The sequence below is a fragment of the Eremomyces bilateralis genome (genome assembly GCF_010015585.1).
Source record: "Eremomyces bilateralis CBS 781.70 unplaced genomic scaffold P152scaffold_11, whole genome shotgun sequence".
Lineage (NCBI taxonomy): Eukaryota > Fungi > Ascomycota > Dothideomycetes > Eremomycetales > Eremomycetaceae > Eremomyces > Eremomyces bilateralis.
Genome location: NW_022985077.1, coordinates 71,679 through 94,229, shown reverse-complemented (window position 1 = coordinate 94,229; position 22,551 = coordinate 71,679). Strand labels below are relative to the sequence as shown.

The window sequence follows — 22,551 nt, the reverse complement described above, 5'->3', positions numbered from 1 at the left end:
GAGCACTTTAGCAGGAATTACTGACCATACTAGAAGGGAATACCATTCAAATTTTACCAATTGGCAGATAAGGTACCTGTATTTGGCAGTAACGTGCCATATATTCAAGATGTTAGAGATTCTCGTCACAATGGTCTTCCAAAATAAATCCGTCGTGGTGAGGGGAGCAGGGTGAGGTGGAATGTCCAATGTATCACGTGAAATATCCGAACATGAGTCATGCGCTTCATTTCTCTTTCCCACCCGTTTCCAATCCCAACCGACATCTAACTAATGTGGAATGCCCATATTAGTACAGCTTCCATAAGCGGAGCAGTCTCGAAGGGCAGGTCCTTGAATGCACGGTTGTATTCTAATAGGAGGTCAGTTTAGGAGTCTCTCATGACGCCTAGACGGCTAGACCTCTCCCGACGTGACTCCATTCATCATTTGCTCTGTTGGTTCTCTACTTCACATCAAAAGCGCAATGGATTGGGTTTCATCTATCGGAAGACGCATTATAGCCCGACAAAATACCGAAAGGGATAGCGCTCCGCCACGCTAGTTTCTAACATACCACGCGTCTCGGAGATCGCGTCGAACGAACGCGGACTCTGATGGATCAAATGTTCTGTCCTTTCCAGCAACTTCCTTGCTCTTCGTATCCTTCCTCTTGAGGTTTCTGAGCTTGTTCAGCTTCATCATGGTATCTCTTGTCTGCCTCGCTTTCCTTCTTTCTAATTCGGGGTGCTTTCGTTACTCTTCCCTCTGTTGCTTTTTCGAGCTTTCGACCCTTCTTCAGTCTGTTCTTGTACTCATCATATATCTCGGCCGTGGCAAGTGAACGTTTTCGTGAGTCTTCCATAATCCCATGACCGACACCACTCTCCTCAAGGCATTGCTTGGCGAGAAGGGGTTGCGGGTCGTCTCTGCCCGCCACCAGAAAATGATGCATTGGGTCAACGCCAGGCACCTCGTGAACTCGATGGAGCCCTAGGCTTTCTCCAGGTTCATAGTGTGTGCGTACTGTGCGTAAGGAGTCGTGGACGTCCTCGATAGATTCTTCACCGATATCTGTCCGGGAGAAGTTGAGTTCGCGATGGGTATGATAGTAATCCCGGGCAGCCTCCTTCTGGATGAGGTTCTCCACGGCACCTATTGAGCAAGACTATTTTGTAAGCAAGGCGAATTTCCATCCATTTTCGATCCTCAAAATACCTTGGTTGTTTCATTGTCATGTAGCTTCAATTTGGCTCCCGCCAGCCCTTGTTCTTCGACCATTATGTTTTAGGAAAATCTGCGTTATATCGGCTTTTCAACACAGTCTAGAATTCTCGACGTCAAGTCGTTAGCTATCAGTATATCAGTCAACGAGTGATTATCTATCCTCACAATCCCCGAGGATTCGTGCTCTCTCTGAACCATACTCACCTTTATGGCTCTGGTATTCTCCTTTCCAGTACTTCTGGCCCCTCAGATCTAACGCGTGGAGTTTGTCGGCGTGCTTTTCAAGGGGTGGATTGTGATGAACTCTAAATACGTGTGCTACATCACGAAAGGCATTGTATTTTCGAATCCACGCACGTCTACTCCCTGTTCATCAACTAAAATAGTAGCTGCACGAACCGGACATTTCTCAACGAATGACCATAGCTCAAGATTAGGCCAATCCATTGTTCGTTGAGTTGCGATTCAAGCCCATGGGACTCTACTAAGGGGATTTTGGTGTCCATCGAGGATGGCTGATGAATGCTAGGAGACTTCAAGTTTTGAGCCGTTGAACAATCTAGGGTTCTAACAAGAATACCAAAGCTGGAAGAATACGACCAGGGATATGGCCATATTGGAGATGTGATTGCAACATTTAAGGCATGGTGCGTACGAGTCAGACGTCGCTGCCACCATAATAGACCACAGCACGGCGAATGCGGTCACTGTAAGGTACTCCAGGCGGGATTTTTGAGAGCCACCACCCCAGGCGGGACTTTTAAGAACCACCACATATGATTGCGACAGAAACCCTCTACTATATTGTTAAAAATTGTGGGTTCTAGCGACCTGCCGCTTGGGCCGTCCAACCCAGCAAAGGCAATTTCCCCTGCACAGTTGGTGTGTCAAATACTCGGGCAGGTCAAGCTACTAATTACCATATGTGGTAAGGCCGGAGTATCGAATTGAAGGTTAGCGACTTAGCGGAAGTGTCTGCACAGCGGAGGATGACTGAATAACCCATGAGGTCTCCGCCTCTATGGTCACGCTAATTTGACCAGTGGGTTGTGCCGCTGTGGTGGTCTGGAGACTGATCGGGTGTGGGGGATGTGGGGGCGCGTTTTTATTTTGGCGTCCCTGACCTAATTTCTGGGTTGGTAACGGTGGGTCGTGGATTTGACCACAAACTCGGCAAGGGATATTTCTGTCTGCTTCGGCATCGATTCTCTCAACCAATGCTTTGATCTTCAGCGCAAACCCAGAAGTTCCGTATTTCAGTCCGGTTATTTGCAATGATGGTCAATGTTGGGGTTTGATTGGTCAATTTCATGGAATGCATCTCTACTGGAGGATGGTAGAACGCTACACGAGCAATTTTGGTCCCGGGCTCCCGGCAGGTATATAGGATTTGTGGTAGCTGTTCCTGGTTTCGCACACAGTTCCGGATGGATGCTAACTGCTAACAACTGACTAGGCAATGGAAATTCCTACCCCCCTCATCCCCACGAACGACAGGTCACCGTCAAGGGGAGACTTCCGGGGTCCGTTCAATTGGTAACTCCTAGCTCGTTCTGCCAAGAACCGTGCCTGATCCTGGGCTTCTCCCTAGTCCTAACCATTAATCATAAGCCACTATGGAAAATAGCCGCTATGTTATTCAGTACTAGCCCGGGCGCTGCGGGCTAACGGGAGACGTATGGCCGGGAATACACCTATGGAGTCAGGACTCCGGAGTAGGTAAGGTATGTGCCTAAGCCTTGGGACTATTATGACCTCGCACCTATCGCTGATTCTTGATCACTTGGCGAAACAGCCCGCTACTGTCGCTCGCGGCACAGCTAACGCTCGATCCCTCAAGTGGCCCTCTGCCGATCTCCTCTCCTAACTGAACATGTCGCCTCAAGCATGAAATTTCAGCTGACCGACATCTTTCCACCGTACGGAGTAAAACCACCCGAACTCATGCATATGCCAGCCTTGCAGCGTTGGGACTCGGACCACGCAAGGACCAACTGGCAACATCGGCCACGTAACCTGCAAGCCCTTGCAGAGACGGAGCGGTCATGGGCACACCTAGCCATTCTGAATATGTATGACGGAGTACGCGCTATAGCGTTGCAAAGGAGTGCGCCACCATTTTCAAGCAGGATCTGGAGCCGAAATTGAGTATGTAGGTACTCCAGGGGCGGGGCCTCCCGTGTCCCGGGAGGGCGAGGCTGTCGACCCAAAGGACAGTTACACCCCACATTCGCGCATGAGACTCGACTTGACTTGACGGCACGATGCCCATGATTCATGTGTTTCTCACCGTTGTCGATGGCGTGTAACGAGCCCTGGTAATAATGTAAATCATCGGGCGCCGCCCCATCGGTTGTTCCGAAGAGGGGACCGTACTTCTGGTAAATGATGCCAGCTAGGGTTAGATCTCCCTCCTCACTCCTCCTTGTCCAGCAAAGCAGCATATGTACTTGCAAAAAGCGCGATTCAAGTCCCATCCGACTCGGCAGATAATGTGAGATAAGCTATTTCAGTGTAATCTGCGGTTGGATTAAATTGCCCAGAACTATCAAGATGTGATTGAGTTATGAACTCGGTCAAAGCTTGTCGCATATTTCATGTCTAGTCTGAAAAGATCACCGTGTCGTGACAACTAGCAAGAACGTCTGAAGTTGCCATAACTCATTTCTCGATGTATGCCAAAACGTTCCAGTCCGTCGCTAATGTCAAAATAGCTTTTATTTCCTGTCCGTCCATCTCAGGCTTCCGGGCTTAAGCACTGGCTCCGTGTATTCCATTCGAATTTCCACTAGAGTTCTTTAAGGATCTCCTTGACTGCTTCGACACGCTTTTGGATGTCAAGCTGCGACCCGCTCTTCACACCAACCTCCTGGAGCATGTTCTGAGACAACCATGGCTGAGCGTCCTCAAGGCTGGGGGTCATGAACCGCTCCATCGGGAGTGCCTTCAGTGACTTTGGTGCTTGATATAGCTTCAAGTCCGCGCTAGGCTGATACAGGAGTTTCTTCTGTTCGAGTTGATGGGAATTTGCTCGACGCCAGGCTTGTTCCCCTTCGTTCCGTGCAATGTTCTCGATATATGACCGAAGATCGGACTAGATTGTGTTAGAAACCATTCTTCTGGCATGTGTGCTTAGCTTACCGTGTTGTTGGCCATTTCTTGGATAGCGATATTCTCTCTTTTCAGCGGGAGTCGAAGGGCTTGCGCAGCTCGGGACGTAGAAGCCATGTCTCTCGTGTCTTGGGTCCTTGATAGGGAGTCGGGGCTAGTCAAGTCAGTAATCCGTCTGCTTTAGCTGTAGAGACTTTCAAATATCTGAGTTGACTGATACCTTTGAGGTTGTCCAATGCACAAGCTATTGGGCTATAATACGATGATTCAGTCCAATCAGTCTAACAATGTAGGATTTGTTGGATCAGAGGCGTTTATGACTGATTCTGAAAACAGAACCAATGTAAAGACAAAGTCTCAAAGGGAATAACCCTTTTTCTACCAGTTCCATGTCGAAGGCGCCAAGTGTAGCACTAGATAATGTGGGTGACTTGATGAAGAGGGCAGCCAGGAGTGATTTAATCCCTGCAAAATGAAACTTATGGGTGAACTACCCATAGACCTTGTCCAGACTCTCAGAAAGAGCAATACTCCTTCATGCTGGCAACATCCAAAGGAATATGAATACATCAATGGACCAAAAGGATCCGGGCAACTGGGATGTTCCGGCTGCCCCAAGGCTGCGCTGGGTGTCCCGACACTGGTAACAACCATTCCTCAGCTTGCAAGCTACCTGGGAGGCCTATCGTTGGGGAGGATCTAAGGGCTCTGACCGCTGTCTATCCATGCCGTGTCTACATTGGTATGGTGAGGAGAGAGATGATCCAGGTTGGATCCATACCCTCGAGTCACCCCTGATACACATCCGTATTAAACACCCGTAGTGGATGGTACGGAATGAACTCTTACCAATGATGGTAGATGGGACCTGATTGTGGCAGTTGACCCCCCATCACCTGCAGTATTACTGGGAAGGTGCAGTATCACTGGGATGGTGCAGTATCACTGGGATGGTGCAGATAGTGTCCTTGGCTTTTATTATGAAAGCACTGGCGGCACACCATTGCCTCCATGCATATTTCCGTCAGCTAATAACTAGAAGCTAGATCGTCGGCATGTAATTTCATGTCATTTCATGCCATTTCAGTCGTGTGCTGCTCAACGGTCGGGGTGGGCGCGCCACTACAAGGTGGAGGAGTGAAGGCGAGTGGAGGGATGTGTGAAGATGTAGGAGTAGGACTTAGGACTGATGGAATGGCAGTACAGCGGTTCTGTTGATCCTTCACTGAACCTAGTCGACTATTAACACAATACCTAATAGACTTAAACCAACGATCGGCAAGTCCTCGCACTCCTTCAACAGGGGTCTCCGCTTCGGTGTTCTCGCAAACCCAGATCACCAGGCCATGAACCAATCCCTGGTCCCAATCTCAAGCCTCAAGGGGCTGATAACCTAGACGCCTCCAAATTGCGCCAAGAATTCCACGTGGTAGCTGGGGTTGCAGCGGGGGTTTGCTTCGAGTATAGTAAGGTTGGTGACGTTTCTTCCCTTGCAATCCTGTTTGGTTGAAATGCCACCGAAAAAGCCAAAATGTTGCCTTGGACCGACTCGGAAACCGGAGATCTCAGAAACCCATGTCAGGGCAAGGTCTGACAGTACCTTATAGAATTCGAGGCACGGGACTCACTAAATTGTTGAGATGTTGAGAAGATTTGATGCAGCAAAGTCATCATTACATTGACGCTTGTCTATTCCTTAATGACCTGCCCAATCTGGCTACTCTATGGAACATGCATAGAAGCTCAAAGAATAATAGATCACAATTATTATTCGTTAGCGTGAGGTGTAAATACCCATCGCGCCGATCCAGAATGAACCTTCTTTGCTACTTCCTACGTAGAAATGGAAAGTCCCGTTGTCTACCGATGCCGTTTGATCTCTCGTAAAATATTCAACATACTCCCTGGCCACCACTGCTCCTGTCCAGGATCAGGCCACAGTGTGGTCACAAAATCGTCGCCATACCTGTTCACCATGCCGGACAGCGTCACAGTCGGCAGATTCCCAATCCACCATGACTCCTCCTCCACCAAAAACATAAGGACCGACCAATGCGCGTAAATGTTGAGTGCAAGTGCTTGAACACTCGTTAATTTCGCTGCTATTTCGGATGTATTGCCGACAGGGCTTTCAAGCCGCTGGTCAAGAAGGGGGAGGACAAGGTCGAGGTATGCCTGGGGAGCCTGGATGAGGAAAGAGAGAAAGTACCGTGTCAGCGGTTCCGTTGGCAGCGGAATCGCGGATCGGCTTGCAAAGGAGTGAAGCCATGGAGCCACTTGCGATAGGGACACAGGCTCGGTCTCTGGCTCAAAAGAGTCCTCAACCGGGTTGTTCGGTGATGAGGATGGTGGTAAGTTGGATGTAGAGAAAGCATTGTTTCTAATGTCCTTTAGGATTTCGAAAGCGGCGCTGCAGGCGGATAAAGGACCGTCGGGACCATCGCTGTGGTAAAGAACAGCAGACTCCAGGCGGGTTTGAAGCTTGGAGAAAGCCCCATGGCTGGTGGCAGCGACTATTGGGACCATTACATGGGTGCGTGGTGGGGTGATAGCTGCTGGCCCGATATTTGCGTCCGACACCATTGGTGAACTATCGGTCGTAAACTCCGGCTCTAGAGACAGTCTGATATTTGGGCTTAGGTTGCCACTGTCCAGAGTTTGAAGTGTCGTTCGTATCCCTCGCATCATGATGATGACATCCCTCGGGGTTGTCGAGAGGAGTCTACGGGGCTCTGGTGTCCCACTCTTGCTCGAGATCCAATGATTGATTTGCTGACTTGCAGCAGCGAACGGCACGAGCATCAAGGTACTCGCTAAAAGAGGTTCTGGCTTCAAGTCCCCTGGGCATGAAATTGATTCTCTCATTTGTTCGCTCGCCAAACTGTAGTGCCGATAGCCAGTCATCAAGGCTTGACTGACTACACTTATATCGGGAGGAGGTTTTTTGGAGATCATATCCCAACCCAGACAGGCTGCAGAGACGGCAAGAATGGAATGAAAGACGGTTTTGCTCTGCAATGCCAGCGTTGGCATGCCAATTTGCAATGCATTTTCGTCGCCTGGGCAAAGAGTCAAGGTACGACTCGTATGTTGCAGATAGTGGTGATACAAGTCCGTGTCGGATAGCCCCTGAGGACCATCCGCAACATTGGAGTCGCGGTTTTTTGCTTCCACAAATGCTGGAGTTGAGCTCGCTGATGCCTCGAACGATGGCGATCGTTCCGAGTGTGACGAAGCACTTGGCGATGGTGAGACAACGCTGCATAGCGAGCTCCATGTCGGGAGGGATAGTTGATCCTTTTCGTGCTTTTCAGCAGATTGCTGGGGGAACGGGGACCGGTAGATACATTTGTCGAGAGCCCAAACACATCGCGTGCACGATGGTTTCATCTCATCGCACTAAAGAAGAAATTCAGCTCTGGACTTCTGGACTCATGATAGCGACCGAGACTCACCTTGACTCTTCGGCGCCTGCACTCAATGCATCCATTTCGCGACTTTTGATGACGCCTCCTCGTTTTTCTGACCGGGCTTTGACTTTGATTTTCGGGGGTCGCCATTTTGTCTTTCATCGGAATTTTCAAAGATCACAGTATCAGCGGCCCAATGCCAATATTAAATAACAATGGCTCTGTGCCGTGAGCTCCCCGCACCTCCCGGGGATTTTGGATCATCGTGAGGACTGCGACGCTGGCAATTTGAGGCTGAGTCGTCACATCCTCATTGGCAAGGGATACGGCCTTGGCATCCGACGGTTCAATTTATGTTCTCCGTCTCATGCCGGGAATTTGTAATCGCGAAAAACTGCAACACTACGTACTATTGCAGGCAACTACTGAGTAAGAACAGTAATGTGCCAATCTCCAAAAAGTAAAGCTTGTTATAACTAGCCCTAGTAAAGTGACGCATAGGGCTGGAGATCGACACGATTCAACCTACATCGGCTCAGAGTATGAATGCAGGGTGTGACTCTAAGATATGCATTTAATAATAGGTACTTATCGATTCGGCTATTTCAACCGCGTCACGACCTCTAGCATGGAAGACGTGCCGAAGAACTCGTCACCATATAAGTAGGTATCTCAAATCAATCAGCCCCTGAAGCGCAATAGCCTACTATGGTTACAGGCAAAAGTATTGTTAGCGCAGCGCTAAGCAGGGGCCTTTAACCTAAACTGCTTTTGTTCATTCTTCCATTACTAATTAGATATAGATTTCACTATCGTGTATAGCCTCCGTTTGCGCCTATCACGTCCTGGAATTTCTAATTCATCGATTCAAACAACTCTTGCAGGAATTCCTCCGGTATAGCCTCCCAAGCAGCGTTAATTCCCTCCCGAAGCTGATCATAATATAATCAGACATCCCCATAGTAGTCCTGGATCCAGTCTTTCATCCAATTCCATACTGGCTTAATAGGATTCAGGTCCGGAGAATAAGCAGGCCAATAGATGGTGAAATCTATATCTAATTAGTAACTAATGGAAGAATGAACAAAAAAGGTTTAGATTGGACACCCCTGCTTAGCGCTGCGCTAACAATACTTTTGCCTGTAACCATAGTATAGCCGGTAAATCGACCACCCCTGCCACCACCCCTCGACCAGTCGCTCTCCGCCAGAAATTACCTAAGCACTAGCCAATGGGTATACCTGTCCAGTGCCGGGACCTCAACAGCCGTGAGCTCGGATTCATCGTTTCCACCGTCTGGTCGCGGTTTGGGGAATAGAGCTGTAGGAGAAGGTTGACGTATTAGACTTCAGAAGCCCAGTAGAAAAAGGCTGTGGCCTCTAGGCGAGAGGCTGGTTGTGGGGTCGGGAATCGGGAGCTAGCGCCTGTGTTCCCCTTGCCAGCCTTGGCCCTACCCTCCTGGTCCTGGGCCCCTAACTGGCCGACGGCGTCAAACTCAGCCTCCACTTCGATCTGGAATTTGAAATATCTCCAACTCCCTGCCAGTTCTTTGGCGGTCAGTGCAAGTTATGAGGACAAGATTCACAAGCGGCTTATGCAACACAGAATCAAATTCCTTAGAGCAGTCTAGGACCGATAAATACAACGAAAAGAAGGAACTTCTCTTCATGTCCGATGACATTGGCACAGAGTTTCAACTGCAAGTAACTAGCGTTTTATCTAACTTATTATTACTATCTAACTAGTTAGAGTGCTAGAGAAAGAGAATGGTACGTTGAATTTGCCTAGAAAATAGCTGGGGTAGAGCGCCCTGAGGCGCCACTACAATTATGGCCGCAGGTCCGAACAATTGAAACTATAGCCCATTTCTGCCCAAGAAATCAAATGTGAGCTGGAAGCCGGCCGTGGCATTATTGTGAAGTGTGAAGGCATGACCGGTGTTCGGTTGGATGGCGACTTCGATGGTAGTGGCGTTCGGGTACGTTTTCTTCAAATCCTCCACGTCGTATAACCCCTTGCAATCACCGCCGCAGATGTAAAAGTCGAACTCCGCCGCCACGTATTGCACCGGCGCTTTGAGGTTGGGTCCCGGCAGTCCGAGGATATGAAACGCGGAGGCGAACTCCCCAACCGGAACGGGCTGCTTGATGTCATTGCCATACTTGAGCATTGCGGGGGTGAACGCGGTCTTGGGGTCGCCGGCGAAGAACAGGTTCTGGATACCGACCTCCTGGCACACCATGTAGCCACTCGGTCGTTCGAAAGGAGGATTGCCCGTGGCGGCGTACTCGGCGGCCCATGACGCCATACCCGGCTTGCCTAGATATGGGCCCAGAAGGAAGCCAGTGATGATGGCGCCGTCGGTCAGGTTGCTATACTTGGCAATGAAGGCAGAGGTGATGAAGGATCCGAAACTGTGACCGACATGTACGACCTTGCTTGGCTTTGGTAACTTTTGGAATGCCTCATCGGAAGGTTTGGCTTTCTCTGCGAAGCTAGAGAGGGAGCCATCGCGCGCCATCAAGGTCAACTGTCGGAGGATCTCCAGTTCCAGCGGCGCTTGAACCACGTCGTATGCGTCAGGATGATCGGATTGACCAGTTCCCAAACGATCGTATGTGAGGATGGAGTATCCTGCTCTGATTGATGCTTCAACATAAGACTGCTTCTCTCGATCGAGTTCCGGATCCCAATATCTTCCGTCGTAATGCGCGCCGTGGGTGGCAATTTGCAGGATGTCTTTTTTCTCTCCTGAAGTCTTGGGGACACACAGTTGAGCATGGATATTGAAAGTACCAGAAGTTGTGGTGTTCTTGATGATCCTCTCTACTCCGTCTGGAGTGCTCCAAGTATCGGAATAGATTGCCCAGGCGGCCGCTTCGATGTCATTGTCCACCCTGGGTACATCATAGATCGCGCTCTCTGAAGTAGCAGTCACTGGGATATCCAATTGTTTGCAGAATCCATTGGTTCGTTTGGAGGATCCATGGTTTCCTCTAGAGTAATGGATGCTCGACGCTGAAATAGTCTGAAAAAGGAGCAAGAAGGCTGGGGCAAGCATGTTGGGCAAAGATATGGTATCAATGTAAACTGGATGGTTTGAACGATGTATTTGCCGGGGCAATGACAGCAGAATCGGTGGTTTATATAATGAAGAGTATATCAGCACTGCCTTAATCTCAATTTTTCGGTCCCTGCCTTCCCTCTGCCAAGTGAATAGTGACACGCCAAGTTCGCAGATCAATGCTAGACTCAATGCAAAGCCATATTATAGCCCTACAGTACGCCATGGAAGGCTATGTTGAAGCTCTTGGCCGGGATAACAAAGCTAGGAATTAATTCATTGTGACGTATTCGGATAATCACTCAAAGTCATCCGTGGGTAGTTATGCCTCTCCCGTCAGTGCGAGATAGTTTATACTTGGGGGCCAAGAAGAACAGATACGGAGATACGCCAATTCGTAATGCTGTCCGACCTCATTTAACTCGGCGTACTCCGTGGGAAGAAGGTGACACGGACGAGAGTTCACCGTTCCGAAGGTAGGGAGCAGGAGACGGTGCATGCTTGAAGAAGCAGGTAAAGAAGGTGAGCGGCCTGTTATTTGTTAGCAATAATAATGATGAAGATCATTCCAACGGTTCTGATAGCGCTGTAAATGTGTTGGAAGACGCGAAAGGATTGACACTAAGGTACTTGGCGATGCTGTTTTCTTTCTATGCTCTTGCTTCTATCGTGAAGCTTGTCCCTAGTTACTTATCTTAGTCTTAGTTATAGCCTCATTGTCAGTAGCAATTGACCGCTTCACAGCTTCTTCCACTGCTTTGTGGTCGTTGGGAGGATCTTTAATACTGACCAGGGGCGTATTCGCTAAGTGCTTATATTGACAAGGGGCGTATTCCCGTTGACCGGGGGCGTATATTCTACACTGACCGGGGGGCGGAGTATCGTACATTCGATTTCGGAAAGTATTGTTATAATTGGACGGGCATGGGTATATCGTCGTTTTTCACGCTGGCTAGGGCGATTAATGACTTACCACTTACAGTAGTAATATCCAGTAGAGTTGCTGTGTTGGCCGAACTGACGATGACGTTTCATGCATCAAGACTTGTGAGTGCTCAGCCCAATGAAGACAACAAAGAAAACTCAAATCAGATACACTGCCCCAAAGCTAATGACTTGGATGCAAGATGATAGATGTTAACAGACTCAATGGATTGCTGCAGGCGAGTAGTTATAAATTCTCCCATCTATCCTCGCTTTCGGAATTCATTCTACTATAATCATTCACAAAGCCTCAGACACAAAGTATTCAATCATACCTTCTACCCTATTCTTCAGTCCCGCAACCTCCACCAAGACAACATCCGTCCTTTCATCAACTCACCCACACCTCTCGAAGCCCTTCCAATTTTTGTCCTCTCGCTCCAATGGCCTCTGTCGTCCTAGTTGTTGGTGCCGCCATCTATTTCACCGCCGAGAAGGTCCACGAACGCAGGGAAAAGAAGCGGGTCTTGAAAGCTCAAGAAGATCTACAATACGGCGTGGTTGAATTCGATTCGATCACTGATAACACCACGGTCCACGACGAGACGGAACCCCTCCCAGCCTACAATAAGGCGACCCTCCCACCATACCACATGGAGGACCAGCATCCCGCGTTCAAGTCCAAGAAGCAAAGCGAGCGTTCATCCCATCGGTTCTCAAAGGCAATTGGATTAAAGCGATAGGGGAGACATTCCATATCGCAGGAAGGATGGCGACATAGCGATTTTCTTGGGCGTTAGGTCTCCTTTAGCATTTTGTTCCTTTGGGCATACAAGTTTCTTTGACTGTTTTTCCCTTTTTTCAGGCATTGTTAGCACGGTGTTTGTAGGATAGCAAGTACATAGATATAGTTTGACAGCTGCAAGAATCATTCTTGTATTTCACACGATAGGGGTTGCAACTGGTGATTCTACTCCGTATTCTGCATCATTTGCCGGATCCTCATCTATGAGGACGACATTTCCAAGGCTCCAGAATCAGCTCCGACCTTTATTTACCATTTCATAAGCAGGCAATCGTAAGGCTTCCCTATTTTATCCAACGGTGGGTAGGTAGGATTGAGCCGTCGTACTGTAACGGGAGTGTGTCACTCCGTCCACCCGGTGCCAATCTTCAAGGGTCCAAATCTCTCCCTCGAGTTCTGCAGAAGTGCAGAAGCCAGGATTCTAGATGGGAAGACGAGGGGTCAGATTTGAAAACCCGTGACTCGCCGCAGTGGCGCCTGTACCGACCTAGAGTCTACCAGGGCTGGCATGAGGCGTCACAAAACAGACGAACTCATTCTTCGGGATGGTTGCACCTCACAGAGGAATTTACCCTGCCTTACTAAGGGGATTCGACATGTCGGGTGTCACATACTCAGTCGCGAATTTGAAGTGCACACTCAACAGAATGACACCAGTCGGCAGTCAAGGACACAGTGCCCAGTGGAGTCCAGCTGTCAGTGGGGATTCCAGGACCCGGGATACAGGTACTCGGGTCCTGCTAGAGGGCTAGCCAAACCCACTAAATATACGGTGGGTCAGGCGTCCCATTGCGCGGATCGAACCGCTTACCCCGAGAATTCGTTTTTCAACAACCTTGTTCCTACAGGATACACCTTACTCGCACCTGGTCTCTTTTCCATCACGATTCCATGTCCCCTTTGTCCTCCTTCGACCCCTTGTCTAAATTCGATGGCCTTTGCTACGAGCCATCCGGGGCGGACCAAAGCGGCATGGAACTAGCAGCATCCTGTCGGATTGCAAATTAGGGATTCTTGCAGATACCCGCATTACGATCAAAAAACGACAGCACAACAAACCGAACATGGCGCATGAACGCAGTTTCCTAACCCTAATCCCCGCAGACCTGCCCTTCATAGTTCATGCCGGTAAGGCCGTAACCCAGCTGATCACACCCCATCACCAAGAGGCAAGAACCTGGGACAATCTCCACATGTTAACCGCTCTTTGCTTGCAACCCGTCCTTGGATCCTTCCCAATTCTTATCCTGGGTTCTCATATTTTCCATCTTCCCTGCTAACATCCACGCCCATTGCCACCCATGGGCGTCGAAGATTCTCTAATTTAATCAACCCCGGGTCCTGGCCACGAAGCTAATGCCTCCGATCAGGGCGAAAGCACAAGTTCTCTTCCGAGTTTCAACAGGCTTCGAAATCCTAGAAGCAAAGCTTGTGCATAATCTTGCAGCTCGCTTCGCAATTCCCTGCGACTTGCGTTGACGAATTCCACCTGGTCCTTCAAAAGTCGTCCCTGCACTGGATAAAACCCTGGAAAAGGTATAGGGGAACCTGCCCGTCTGCTAGTAAGCCTAGTATGTTGGACCAGCTCCTACTGCGACGATCCATGTTGGTAAATTTCACATTTGAAATAGTGACCTGACCTCAAATCAGCCCATGGCTTCGACTTATGCCATTTACCCTCGTCCTCGGTCTCTACCCCGGTTCCTATTCCGAAATATCCAAACATCCATCCCCTCAACTTTCAAAGTAGATCGATCAACTGGCGCATTTATGACGCCGGTGGAAAAGAAGAAGAAAACTGGACTTCTGTCACACATGTGCCGGTACACCGGTATTCCAAAACCACGGCGTTGGGGGATGTTGTGTCAGGCATGATCGTCGAGCCGGTTTGTTGGGTTACGGGTGGACAGCCTTTTGTTTCAGCCCCATCAAGCCACTGGAATCCTACCACCTGGCTGCATTTCTCAAGTCTACCCCTTGTATATCCGTGGTTACTACTGGGACCGAATCATCAGCGCATTGTTCCATTATTTGTGCCTGAACCCTGTTTGGCCCGCAACATGGATGCACTTGTCGCATTCTCTGCCTTGTCCTTGCTAGTTCTACTCCTACATGAATATCCTTTTCCAAGTCCGCATCATCTCTACAACCCACAGTCAGTCGTTTCGCAATTCTTATGCCATTTCTGGGAAACCTCCGGGGCGGTGAACGGACCAATACGAGGAGCATAGGTCTTGTCAGACGGTTTGTCCTGCATAGTAACACTCATGTATTCTAACCGAAGATTGAGATTAACAGGTTTAATTCCAGCAAGATTACGCTCATGGTATGATGCATGATGTCCTTCGACTTGACTAGGACCATCGCCAACGCAACATCGGGAAGATTCTAGCACTGCGTTGAAGAACCCATTTGAACGAAGTATGTGAAGTGAGCCTGGTGTCACCATCAGCAATTGGATGGGCAAAGAGCGGTCAGACACTTGGATCCACTGACCTGGTTGATTCCCATAGGAATGCGGACATTTGCCGCCGCCTTCGCATTGCATGTCGGATCCTCGGACCCGTTGCAGACTTTGATGTCATTGATACTCGGATTCGGCTCCTTCTGAATCCAATACTCAGTCCCTCCATGGTAGTACCCCTCGGAGACCTTCAGATCCTGAGGGACGCCGTCGTCCATGGATGTGACACGATGGAACGTTTTACCCGGGAATGCGGCCTCCTGGTGTGCCGCGAAGTTCTTGTCGCCCACGCGAGGGGCCGCAAAGCCGTACGCGGTGACTTTCCCAATGCCAAATTCTTGGGCGATGGTAATACCGCAGAGGGCTAGTTTGAAACTGCATTAGCATCGCCCCGGAACGTAGGTGGTCGGCACATGTGCTCACCGCTCAATCCTCCGCCGAGACTATGGCCAGTGATCATGATGCGATGCTCTGGATATTCCTTTTTCACGATCTTGAGATCACTTATGACCGCATTGACATTCTTGGCCCATGCTTTCTGGAAGCCGGAATGGACCTGAAGGCATTGTAAGTATTATTCGTTTTGAAACAATGATATATACTGATTGGTTGTAGCATACCTTGCAGCCTTGACAGCCTTTGGAGCCCTGGACTGTATACGGAACGAGAGCGTTGTCCAAATCGGTTATCAAGTCTTGCGCACCATTTGTTCCTCGGAATGCCACCTATCAATGTTCAGTTCACGCAGTTCCTTCCATCAAAGTTCTTCAAAACGCACTATGATCCATTTCCTCTGTTGATCCACGGCGATATACCCTTTAGCGCCATTTTCGTACTGCGCAAGTTTTGTTGTTCCCACCGGACTCCGGCAATCCTCTTTATAGGCGGCAGACGCATGTTTGGCCAAATAGGCCATCTCATCGTATGTTTGCTGGTCCAGCTGGGCAAATGCACTGGTGACGAACAGTGCCACGACAAAGGAGAAAAGGATTCTCAATGATGACGCCATCGTAACTGATTGTTTCTACTCAAACAACTTCGAAGAACTTACTGGAGAACTGGCTTCAGTCTGGAACACGACTCCAGCGATCTTATAGACTCAGACATGGCCTCCACTTGTGACCACGCCCCAGGAGCGGCACTAACTACCGAGAATATTGCCGCCACCTATTTAAGCTAGATATTCATGAAAACGGATATTTTGGGCATTTAAGCCGCTGAAATCGACCAATCCTGCGTTTCTGCCATTTTTGGCTGCCGCGGATGGTTAGGGCCAGGTTGCCCTGTTCCTGAGTTTGTATATATTAATTTTCGGTTTCAGTTTCCGAAGTCACCCCTAGCCTGCAAATAGATGAATATAGTGGGTAAACCTTAAATAATACAGTTATTTCTTAATTCGGGGTAGTGAATGGTGTGTCGCACCCATAATGAAGAATGGGCGACAGAAAAGCCGGCCCCATCTGCCGTCTCTAATCTTCCTTGGATTATATTAATTTTCATATTTGAGTCTGCCATTCCCAAACATTTCAGACCTGCCAATTCTAATGACAAGTATATCCACCATCAACAGGCAGCACGGGACCTGTCATCCATCGCACATCCTCGCTGGCCAAGAACACGGCAGCTCTGGCAACGTTTTCCGGCTTGCCCAGTCCACGGAGCGGGTGGTCCTTCGACATTTGCGCAGCTTCTAAAGGGTCACTTTGTACGTGCTGCGTCATAGCGGTTATGAGGACTGTGAAAGGAGTTCGGTCAGTTCTACTGTCATCCAATCAAGTGGTGAGTGAACACTTACACCCAGGACAAAGGCAGTTGGAATGGATTTTCGATCCCGCATAATTCAGAGCAATTTGCCGAGTCAATTGGATAACGGCACCTTTCGAGGCGCAGTAGGAGGCTAATAAACGTTAACGAAGTCCCATGTCCATGGTTCCAAAGCGATTGGCAATGTCCAGCAGATTATCTCCGCGGTCGCTGACCTGCCGAGTACACTTCCGCGTTGACAATCCACAGAAGACACCCAAAGGATCTACAACCAGATGGCATCTGGGGCAAAACGTACGAGTTGAATAGTAAGTCACAGTCCCTTGGACATCCGCCACGTTGATAATCCATCCAAGTCCCATCACTGTCCGGCAAAGGCTTTTGAAGCACCATCTGCCTGATAGCATATTTGCATCCCAAAAAGACTCTTTTCGCGTTCGTCACCATCGTATCATCGAAAGTCCTGCTCACTCGTCTCGTGGATCCTCTATGGCCGGCTGTGAGTGCTCTCGACGTAGATACCGGCACAGTTCACCAGGATATCCAGTCATCCTAACTTCTTCACACAAAGCGCGATGCCGTTGCGCATGTCGTTGGCTTTGGTCACATCCACCTTGACAAACATATGCTCCCTTCCTGGATAAAGCCTGCAGAGCTCCTCGAGCGTAGTCGGCTCGAGTGTGCGGTTATGGATCGAGTCGGCTTTACCGGTCTGGGGATTGGTGGAATGTCGAGCGAGGGTTGGGGTAGAGGTCCATACAGAAGATTGCAGCGCCTTCAGCCGCGTATGCAAGCACAATTGCTCGCCCAAGGCCTGAATATGATCCGGTAATGGTGGCCACTTTTCCCTTAAGTCGGCACGCCATGGTTCATTGACAAGATTGAAAATAGGCAAACGGGACGCGCTTGTGAAGACATAATAGACGATTTAGAGGTCAAAAGGGACGCGCATATGACGACTTAATGGACAAAGTAAAGGGATGTTTTCAGCGGAAGTCTGTTGCTCTGCTGTCAGACGAAAGGAAGGTAAACAGTTTCCTGGTCACGATTGCTTTCGCCATTAAAAGTGGTCGTTCCTTCAGCCTTGTGGCTTTGATGACTTCGCGCAATTCCTTCTTCAAAGAATATACCGTGATTTCTATGGCGTCCATACCGTACAGTATGGGTATGATTATCTTTGGTTACCGTGGTGTCGAAAATGGAGATACAATGTCTCCCAAATGCGATATTCAACTTTGAGATCGTTGGGCATAGTAGATTCCATATCTGCATGTATACCAAGCGTTTGATTCGAGAGAATTCATCCAAAGGAAATTCAATTAGAGGAGGATCCGTCCAAAATCTGAATTGACAGGACAAAATGCGTTATCGGCCATGTACTCATCGCGCATCAATTGGACGCAGGTATCTTGAAAATGAAAAGGAAAGAACCGACTTGGTATCAACTTCTCGCACCCTGTAAAGAAACCCATTTGCAAATGATCCAATTCTCGCTTCCTCACTCTCAAACTGATCATGATTCCATTTACACCTTGTCCATACCTGTATTTGACCGAGTTGCTGGCTTCACTGTCTCCGAAGCTGCACCTGCAGCCGCGCTTGGCTCGACTACATTCTCCTTTTCGTCTGCAACAGGACTTCTCAGCACGCCTGACTCAACCGGTCCTATACTCGTAGGGCTCGTGGGGCTGGTGGTTTCACTCGTCCTCGCAACAACCGGGCTATTCGGCAGACTCTCCGGCACTTCATCGGTCTTCATGCCCGCCGCATTTCGCAGGATATTCCACCACTGCTCCGCATCTGTCGATGTGTGTGCCCGGAGCTGTATCTCGTGGCTGATAGAGAATGAATTGCCGATTTTGCCTTTACTGACGTCCTTGCCCTTGACGGCGAATTTCTGGCCGGAAATGGCGCCCACCGCGCAATCGGGTATGTAGAGGGAGAGCTCGGGGGTGGGCTCCTTGCCGAAGTCGTCATCTGTCTTGAATTCATGGAGATATTTGGAGGGGGTGATGACGTAGTAGGCCGACTCGTACTTCTTGAGAATCTTGCCTCGGCGCTCCAATGATCCGGCGATGAGGGGTTGCGTCGCGCGGTGGCTCTGATTCGGGAAATTGATGGACTGAACGGAACGAAGAGGTTGGTGGGGGTCGATAAGTACGCCGGTATTCCGAGCAATGAAACCTTGCCATTCGAAGTCCAGTGGGATACGCTGAGCGGTAGAGACCATGTCGCCGTATATGTTCTTGTCGAGGTCGCATTGCTTGCTCATGACCTGCATAAACTGACCCAGTCCTTCCTGCATCGTTTTGAGGATGTGTGCTTCGAAGTGGGCGAAGCTGTCTTGAACCGCGATCAGGTCGTTGCGATTGTTGTTCTCTTCCACGACCTGTTTGTTTAGGCGGTGGAAAACACCTCGTTGCAGCACATACGGATCTTCGTTTGAAGCGACCTTCCCGCCAGTGCTATCGAAAGCCGCGGTATGTTGCCCTAAGAGTTCGATGTGCCTCTGTGTAATCGCGCGTGCCTTGTCGACCGCCTTGCCGCCTTTCCCAGCTCCTTTTATGAGCTCCTTGGTCTTATTCTTTACCTCGGTATGCAATCGCTCAAAGATCGGGAGGATTGAGCCTTTAAGCACTTTCGAAGTCTCCTGGTGGGAGTTTGCGAGACCCTGCGTATTCGATCGGATGTTGTCGAACATGCCAGCAATACCTCCCAGACTTTGATCGAAGTGATGGCCTTCTTTTAACGGGTGTGAGACTGACTTCAGCACCTTCTCATATTCTTTACTTTGGGAGTGATGCATCCTCTCCGTCGCGGTGATGTAGTCTTCGAGGTAGCCGCATGCATGCTTCCATGCTTGGAGACGCTCGTGGAATAGCTTGGTAACCTGGAGACGTCTCGTGAGCCAGAGACCTAATCACGGTTCCCCGGGATTGAGAGTGTTGGCCATACTTCGCTGGTATCTTCGCCTGGAACGGCATCGTCGTCGGTGCTCATGGTCGTTGAGCGGGTTGGCAGCTGGGTCTCGGCCATTGTGGTACGATTGATGAGATCGGCGTGGCACAGCAGGTGGCAGCCAAGACACGAGAGAGAGTGGCTTGAAATAACGATATAACGGGAGGTTGAAGAGTAATAAATCTCTACAAAGGAGGACAGAGATCAGCGCGGGGATCTTCGCGATGAAGTAATTATCTATCCTGACTTTTCGTGTGATGTTGAGATCGGCGTCCCGGTGCTGGGATTTCAAGAATCGTTGGTAGTGACGACCAAGTTGGATTTACCACAGGAGGCGACAAGCTCTTTGATGCACCAATATCAAAAGTACCAAATTTCTTAGTTTTACTCGTAGCAGATGCTACTTTTATATTGTTATTGAAATGATGCAATCCCACAGGCCGGATTTGTTGTCTGTCCGATCTCATTCCAGGTTCTTCACTAGAAGACAATGACATCATAGTACCCCTGACCACTCCCCTGAATGGAACCTTTGTGATATTGTACTTAAGCATAGATCTCATATAAAATTATTACCATTGTGATATTTGGCACATCTCGGCTTTACATTACAATCATTATGACCTCCTAACTCGTTGATCACCCTGTTTCCCCCATTGGTGCCGCCCCCATCTGCGGAATCCTCTGACAAGTACATCTATCGTCCGTCTGACCGCAAGCCTCACACACCCTTCGCTTCTTCTTCTGTATCCTTCGGCTCCAAAGAGCTGCCGCTAAGGCTAGCAATGCCAGAAGCAAGAGCACACCAAACAAGATCGTCAGAACGAGCAAAGCAGTTCTATCGGATGGCTCCACAGGCCTGCACAGGATCGGCTCGCCGCTGTCTTGCGGGACTACAGAGACACTGGGGGTGACGGTAAGGGTGCTGGTGATTGTCGATGTAATGCAGCCACTTGGCCCGCATGCGCTTGGGAAGACGGTTTTGGTAATCGTCGAAGCACCCGATGGATCGATGGGGTTGGAAGGGCAGCTGCTTGGATAAATTGTTGAAGTTGAGCCGGAACAGCTTACGGGGATTGAGCCATCTCCTGAACTTGGAACGCAACTGGATGCCTGTATGGTGGAGGTGATTGTGCTCAGGGTAGTGGTTGTGGAGACAGTTTCAGGGGGGCATGTCGAAGGACGGATTGTAGTCGAAACAGTCTCCGTTATCCGGACAGGGGATCCCGTTCCTATGGTCGTAGTCAAGACGGATGTGGATAGTCGGAGCTCTGTGACGGTAACAACGAAGAACACTGGCGGGCCTGGAACAACACTGGTGCTCGTCGTTGTTGAGAAAATGGTAGATGTTAGTGTTGTAGAAGGCCGCCCGCTAGCACAGGAAGAACCACTAAATATGGTAGACGTGAGGGTCCTCGTCTTTGGGAATACTTCGACATATACGGTGTAAGGTACCGGAAAGATGCTTATGGACACCGAAACGGAGGTCATTGTTTGCGTTAGTGTAGAAGTGCTTGGAGGGAGGGTGACCGTCGCTGTTGTCGTCGTTGGGATAGTAACCGACGTGGTTACTGTGAGGTCCGCTGGACAAGAACTTGGATATACAGCTGTTGTAGTCGTAGAAGTTACTGTCTCGCCAGGAGCCGTTGTAGTGACGGTTGACCGCTGCAATGCTGTCGAGATCGAAGTAGATATGCTAGTCTCCGTAACCGTCGAGACGACGTTTTGCGTGATATTGCCGTAAAACACGGAGGTAAAATATGATGTTCCACCGCCGCATAGTGGCGACCCCGTTGTAAGGGTAGTAGTAGACACCAATGGGGGAGGTTTATGAGTGATGGTGGAACAGACGCCCGACATTGAAGAGCATGGATTTTGAACGGTCGTGGTACTGGTTCTAGGTGGTGGACATGCCGAAGTAGGCGGGGGCTTAAGCAAGGTGCTGTATATAGTTGAAGTCTTGATAATATAAGCACAGGATGATACGATCGTCGTGCAAGGCGGAGACGGTTGCGAAGGGCTTCCAGGGGGGGCTGGTGTATATGTCGAAGTGGCCACAGAAGACGTCGGGGACGGCGGCGGAGGGGGATGGGGAATGGTACTTGAGGGATTAAAGCCACTGCTTGATGTCTCAGTCGTACAGTCCGTCGTTACAATCGTGGTCGTTTCAAGAGTCACCACCTTATGTGGTTCGTCCCAAGATTTGGTTTGAAAGTACGGTCCATGATGGCCCCAGCCTTGCGATCCAACTCCTCGACCGTGCTCATCGTTTCCGCGCTCTTGAAGTTGCTCGCCATTCACGGCTGCAAATAGGAGGGCAAGCGCCCAAGGGCACAAAAATGCTCGCATCATGCGAAAGACAACAGAGGACTTGATTCGAGTTGGGGGAAAGACTCAGGAAAACAGAAGGACCAGCCATAATGTCGGATACATTGAGGGAATTTATGAAATCGCAAGCTGATAATGTCGAGAGCTGCATCGACCTACCTGTCCTCATTCAAGATCTCCTTCATGCAGATCAGAAATCGCTATCACCATATCGCATGATGCGTCTTTTGGTAGCCACAGCCAATAAAGATATCGGGGTTGATTTGGATTGTCCTATAGAATTCGACTCCCGGCACTTGTAGTCGTCCTGGCACGCAAGCATGCCATACAACCGAATGCAGCAGAGCAAGTTTCAGAGCCAAGGCCTGAATGGGCTGGCTCTGACGAATCCAGACCGATCGAAGTCAGCCTCATACGCATTGCGATAAACATCGATGGCGCATAGCAGTGAACCTGCAGGTCTACATCATTAACGGGGCTGAAGAAGGTATGCAAGTCGAAAGAACGTGTAGGGCTC

At 49.6% G+C, this 22,551-nt stretch overlaps 8 protein-coding genes across 8 annotated transcripts; 1 reads left to right on the top strand and 7 right to left on the bottom strand.

Moving 5' to 3' along the window:
- Positions 1-567: 567 nt before the first annotated feature.
- P152DRAFT_458854 (uncharacterized protein) lies at positions 568-1,257 on the bottom strand. The gene has a single exon (XM_033679558.1). The coding sequence runs from the start codon at positions 932-934 to the stop codon at positions 602-604; it is 333 nt and encodes a 110-aa protein (XP_033533529.1). The 5' UTR covers positions 935-1,257; the 3' UTR covers positions 568-601.
- Positions 1,258-5,758: 4,501 nt separating this feature from the next.
- P152DRAFT_488116 (uncharacterized protein) lies at positions 5,759-7,877 on the bottom strand (the record flags this gene model as incomplete). The annotated part of the gene is made up of 2 exons (XM_033682111.1): positions 5,759-7,716; positions 7,773-7,877. 2 exons carry the CDS (start codon positions 7,875-7,877, stop codon positions 6,178-6,180), a joined length of 1,644 nt encoding a protein of 547 aa, XP_033533528.1. The 3' UTR covers positions 5,759-6,177.
- Positions 7,878-9,582: 1,705 nt separating this feature from the next.
- On the bottom strand, positions 9,583-10,788 carry P152DRAFT_449703 (alpha/beta-hydrolase; the record flags this gene model as incomplete). Its single annotated transcript, XM_033678124.1, has 1 exon — positions 9,583-10,788. The coding sequence occupies one exon, from the start codon at positions 10,786-10,788 to the stop codon at positions 9,583-9,585; it is 1,206 nt and encodes a 401-aa protein (XP_033533527.1).
- A 1,006-nt stretch (positions 10,789-11,794) lies between these two features.
- Positions 11,795-12,724, top strand: P152DRAFT_458851 (uncharacterized protein). Its single transcript, XM_033679557.1, has one exon. It carries the CDS (start codon positions 12,159-12,161, stop codon positions 12,456-12,458), a length of 300 nt encoding a protein of 99 aa, XP_033533526.1. The 5' UTR covers positions 11,795-12,158; the 3' UTR covers positions 12,459-12,724.
- Positions 12,725-14,759: 2,035 nt separating this feature from the next.
- Positions 14,760-16,036, bottom strand: P152DRAFT_458848 (alpha/beta-hydrolase). The gene is made up of 5 exons (XM_033679556.1): positions 15,763-16,036; positions 15,605-15,709; positions 15,408-15,540; positions 15,017-15,348; positions 14,760-14,956 (listed from the first exon to the last, which is right to left on the bottom strand). The coding sequence occupies exons 1-5, from the start codon at positions 15,991-15,993 to the stop codon at positions 14,909-14,911; spliced, it is 849 nt and encodes a 282-aa protein (XP_033533525.1). The 5' UTR covers positions 15,994-16,036; the 3' UTR covers positions 14,760-14,908.
- Positions 16,037-16,387: 351 nt separating this feature from the next.
- On the bottom strand, positions 16,388-17,614 carry P152DRAFT_507715 (NAD(P)-binding protein; the record flags this gene model as incomplete). The annotated part of the gene is made up of 5 exons (XM_033682549.1): positions 16,388-16,719; positions 16,780-16,881; positions 17,114-17,211; positions 17,306-17,450; positions 17,509-17,614. 5 exons carry the CDS (start codon positions 17,612-17,614, stop codon positions 16,526-16,528), a joined length of 645 nt encoding a protein of 214 aa, XP_033533524.1. The 3' UTR covers positions 16,388-16,525.
- Positions 17,615-18,273: 659 nt separating this feature from the next.
- Positions 18,274-19,784, bottom strand: P152DRAFT_398303 (uncharacterized protein; the record flags this gene model as incomplete). Its single annotated transcript, XM_033676452.1, has 2 exons — positions 18,274-19,638; positions 19,704-19,784. 2 exons carry the CDS (start codon positions 19,782-19,784, stop codon positions 18,274-18,276), a joined length of 1,446 nt encoding a protein of 481 aa, XP_033533523.1.
- A 507-nt stretch (positions 19,785-20,291) lies between these two features.
- On the bottom strand, positions 20,292-22,417 carry P152DRAFT_36666 (uncharacterized protein). Its single transcript, XM_033675432.1, has 2 exons — positions 22,194-22,417; positions 20,292-21,825 (listed from the first exon to the last, which is right to left on the bottom strand). Exons 1-2 carry the CDS (start codon positions 22,217-22,219, stop codon positions 20,346-20,348), a joined length of 1,506 nt encoding a protein of 501 aa, XP_033533522.1. The 5' UTR covers positions 22,220-22,417; the 3' UTR covers positions 20,292-20,345.
- Between the last annotated feature and the right edge of the window lie 134 nt (positions 22,418-22,551).

What these genes read in the sequence shown, in the direction of transcription:
- P152DRAFT_36666 (XM_033675432.1), bottom strand. Translation starts at nt 22,219, where the DNA reads ATGAAGGAGATCTTGAATGAGGACAG. An exon ending in GAGATCTTGAATGAGGACAG is followed by an intron (nt 21,826 to 22,193) that starts GTAGGTCGATGC and finishes GACATCAAGCAG; the next exon opens with TGGCTTTAATCCCTCAAGTA.
- P152DRAFT_458854 (XM_033679558.1), bottom strand. Translation starts at nt 934, where the DNA reads ATGCATCATTTTCTGGTGGCGGGCAGAGACGACCCGCAACCCCTTCTC.
- P152DRAFT_458848 (XM_033679556.1), bottom strand. Translation starts at nt 15,993, where the DNA reads ATGGCGTCATCATTGAGAATCCTTTTCTCCTTTGTCGTGGCACTGTTC. An exon ending in AACAGAGGAAATGGATCATA is followed by an intron (nt 15,710 to 15,762) that starts GTGCGTTTTGAA and finishes GAACATTGATAG; the next exon opens with GTGGCATTCCGAGGAACAAA. An exon ending in TTCCTATGGGAATCAACCAG is followed by an intron (nt 14,957 to 15,016) that starts GTCAGTGGATCC and finishes TGGTGACACCAG; the next exon opens with GCTCACTTCACATACTTCGT.
- P152DRAFT_458851 (XM_033679557.1), top strand. Translation starts at nt 12,159, where the DNA reads ATGGCCTCTGTCGTCCTAGTTGTTGGTGCCGCCATCTATTTCACCGCC.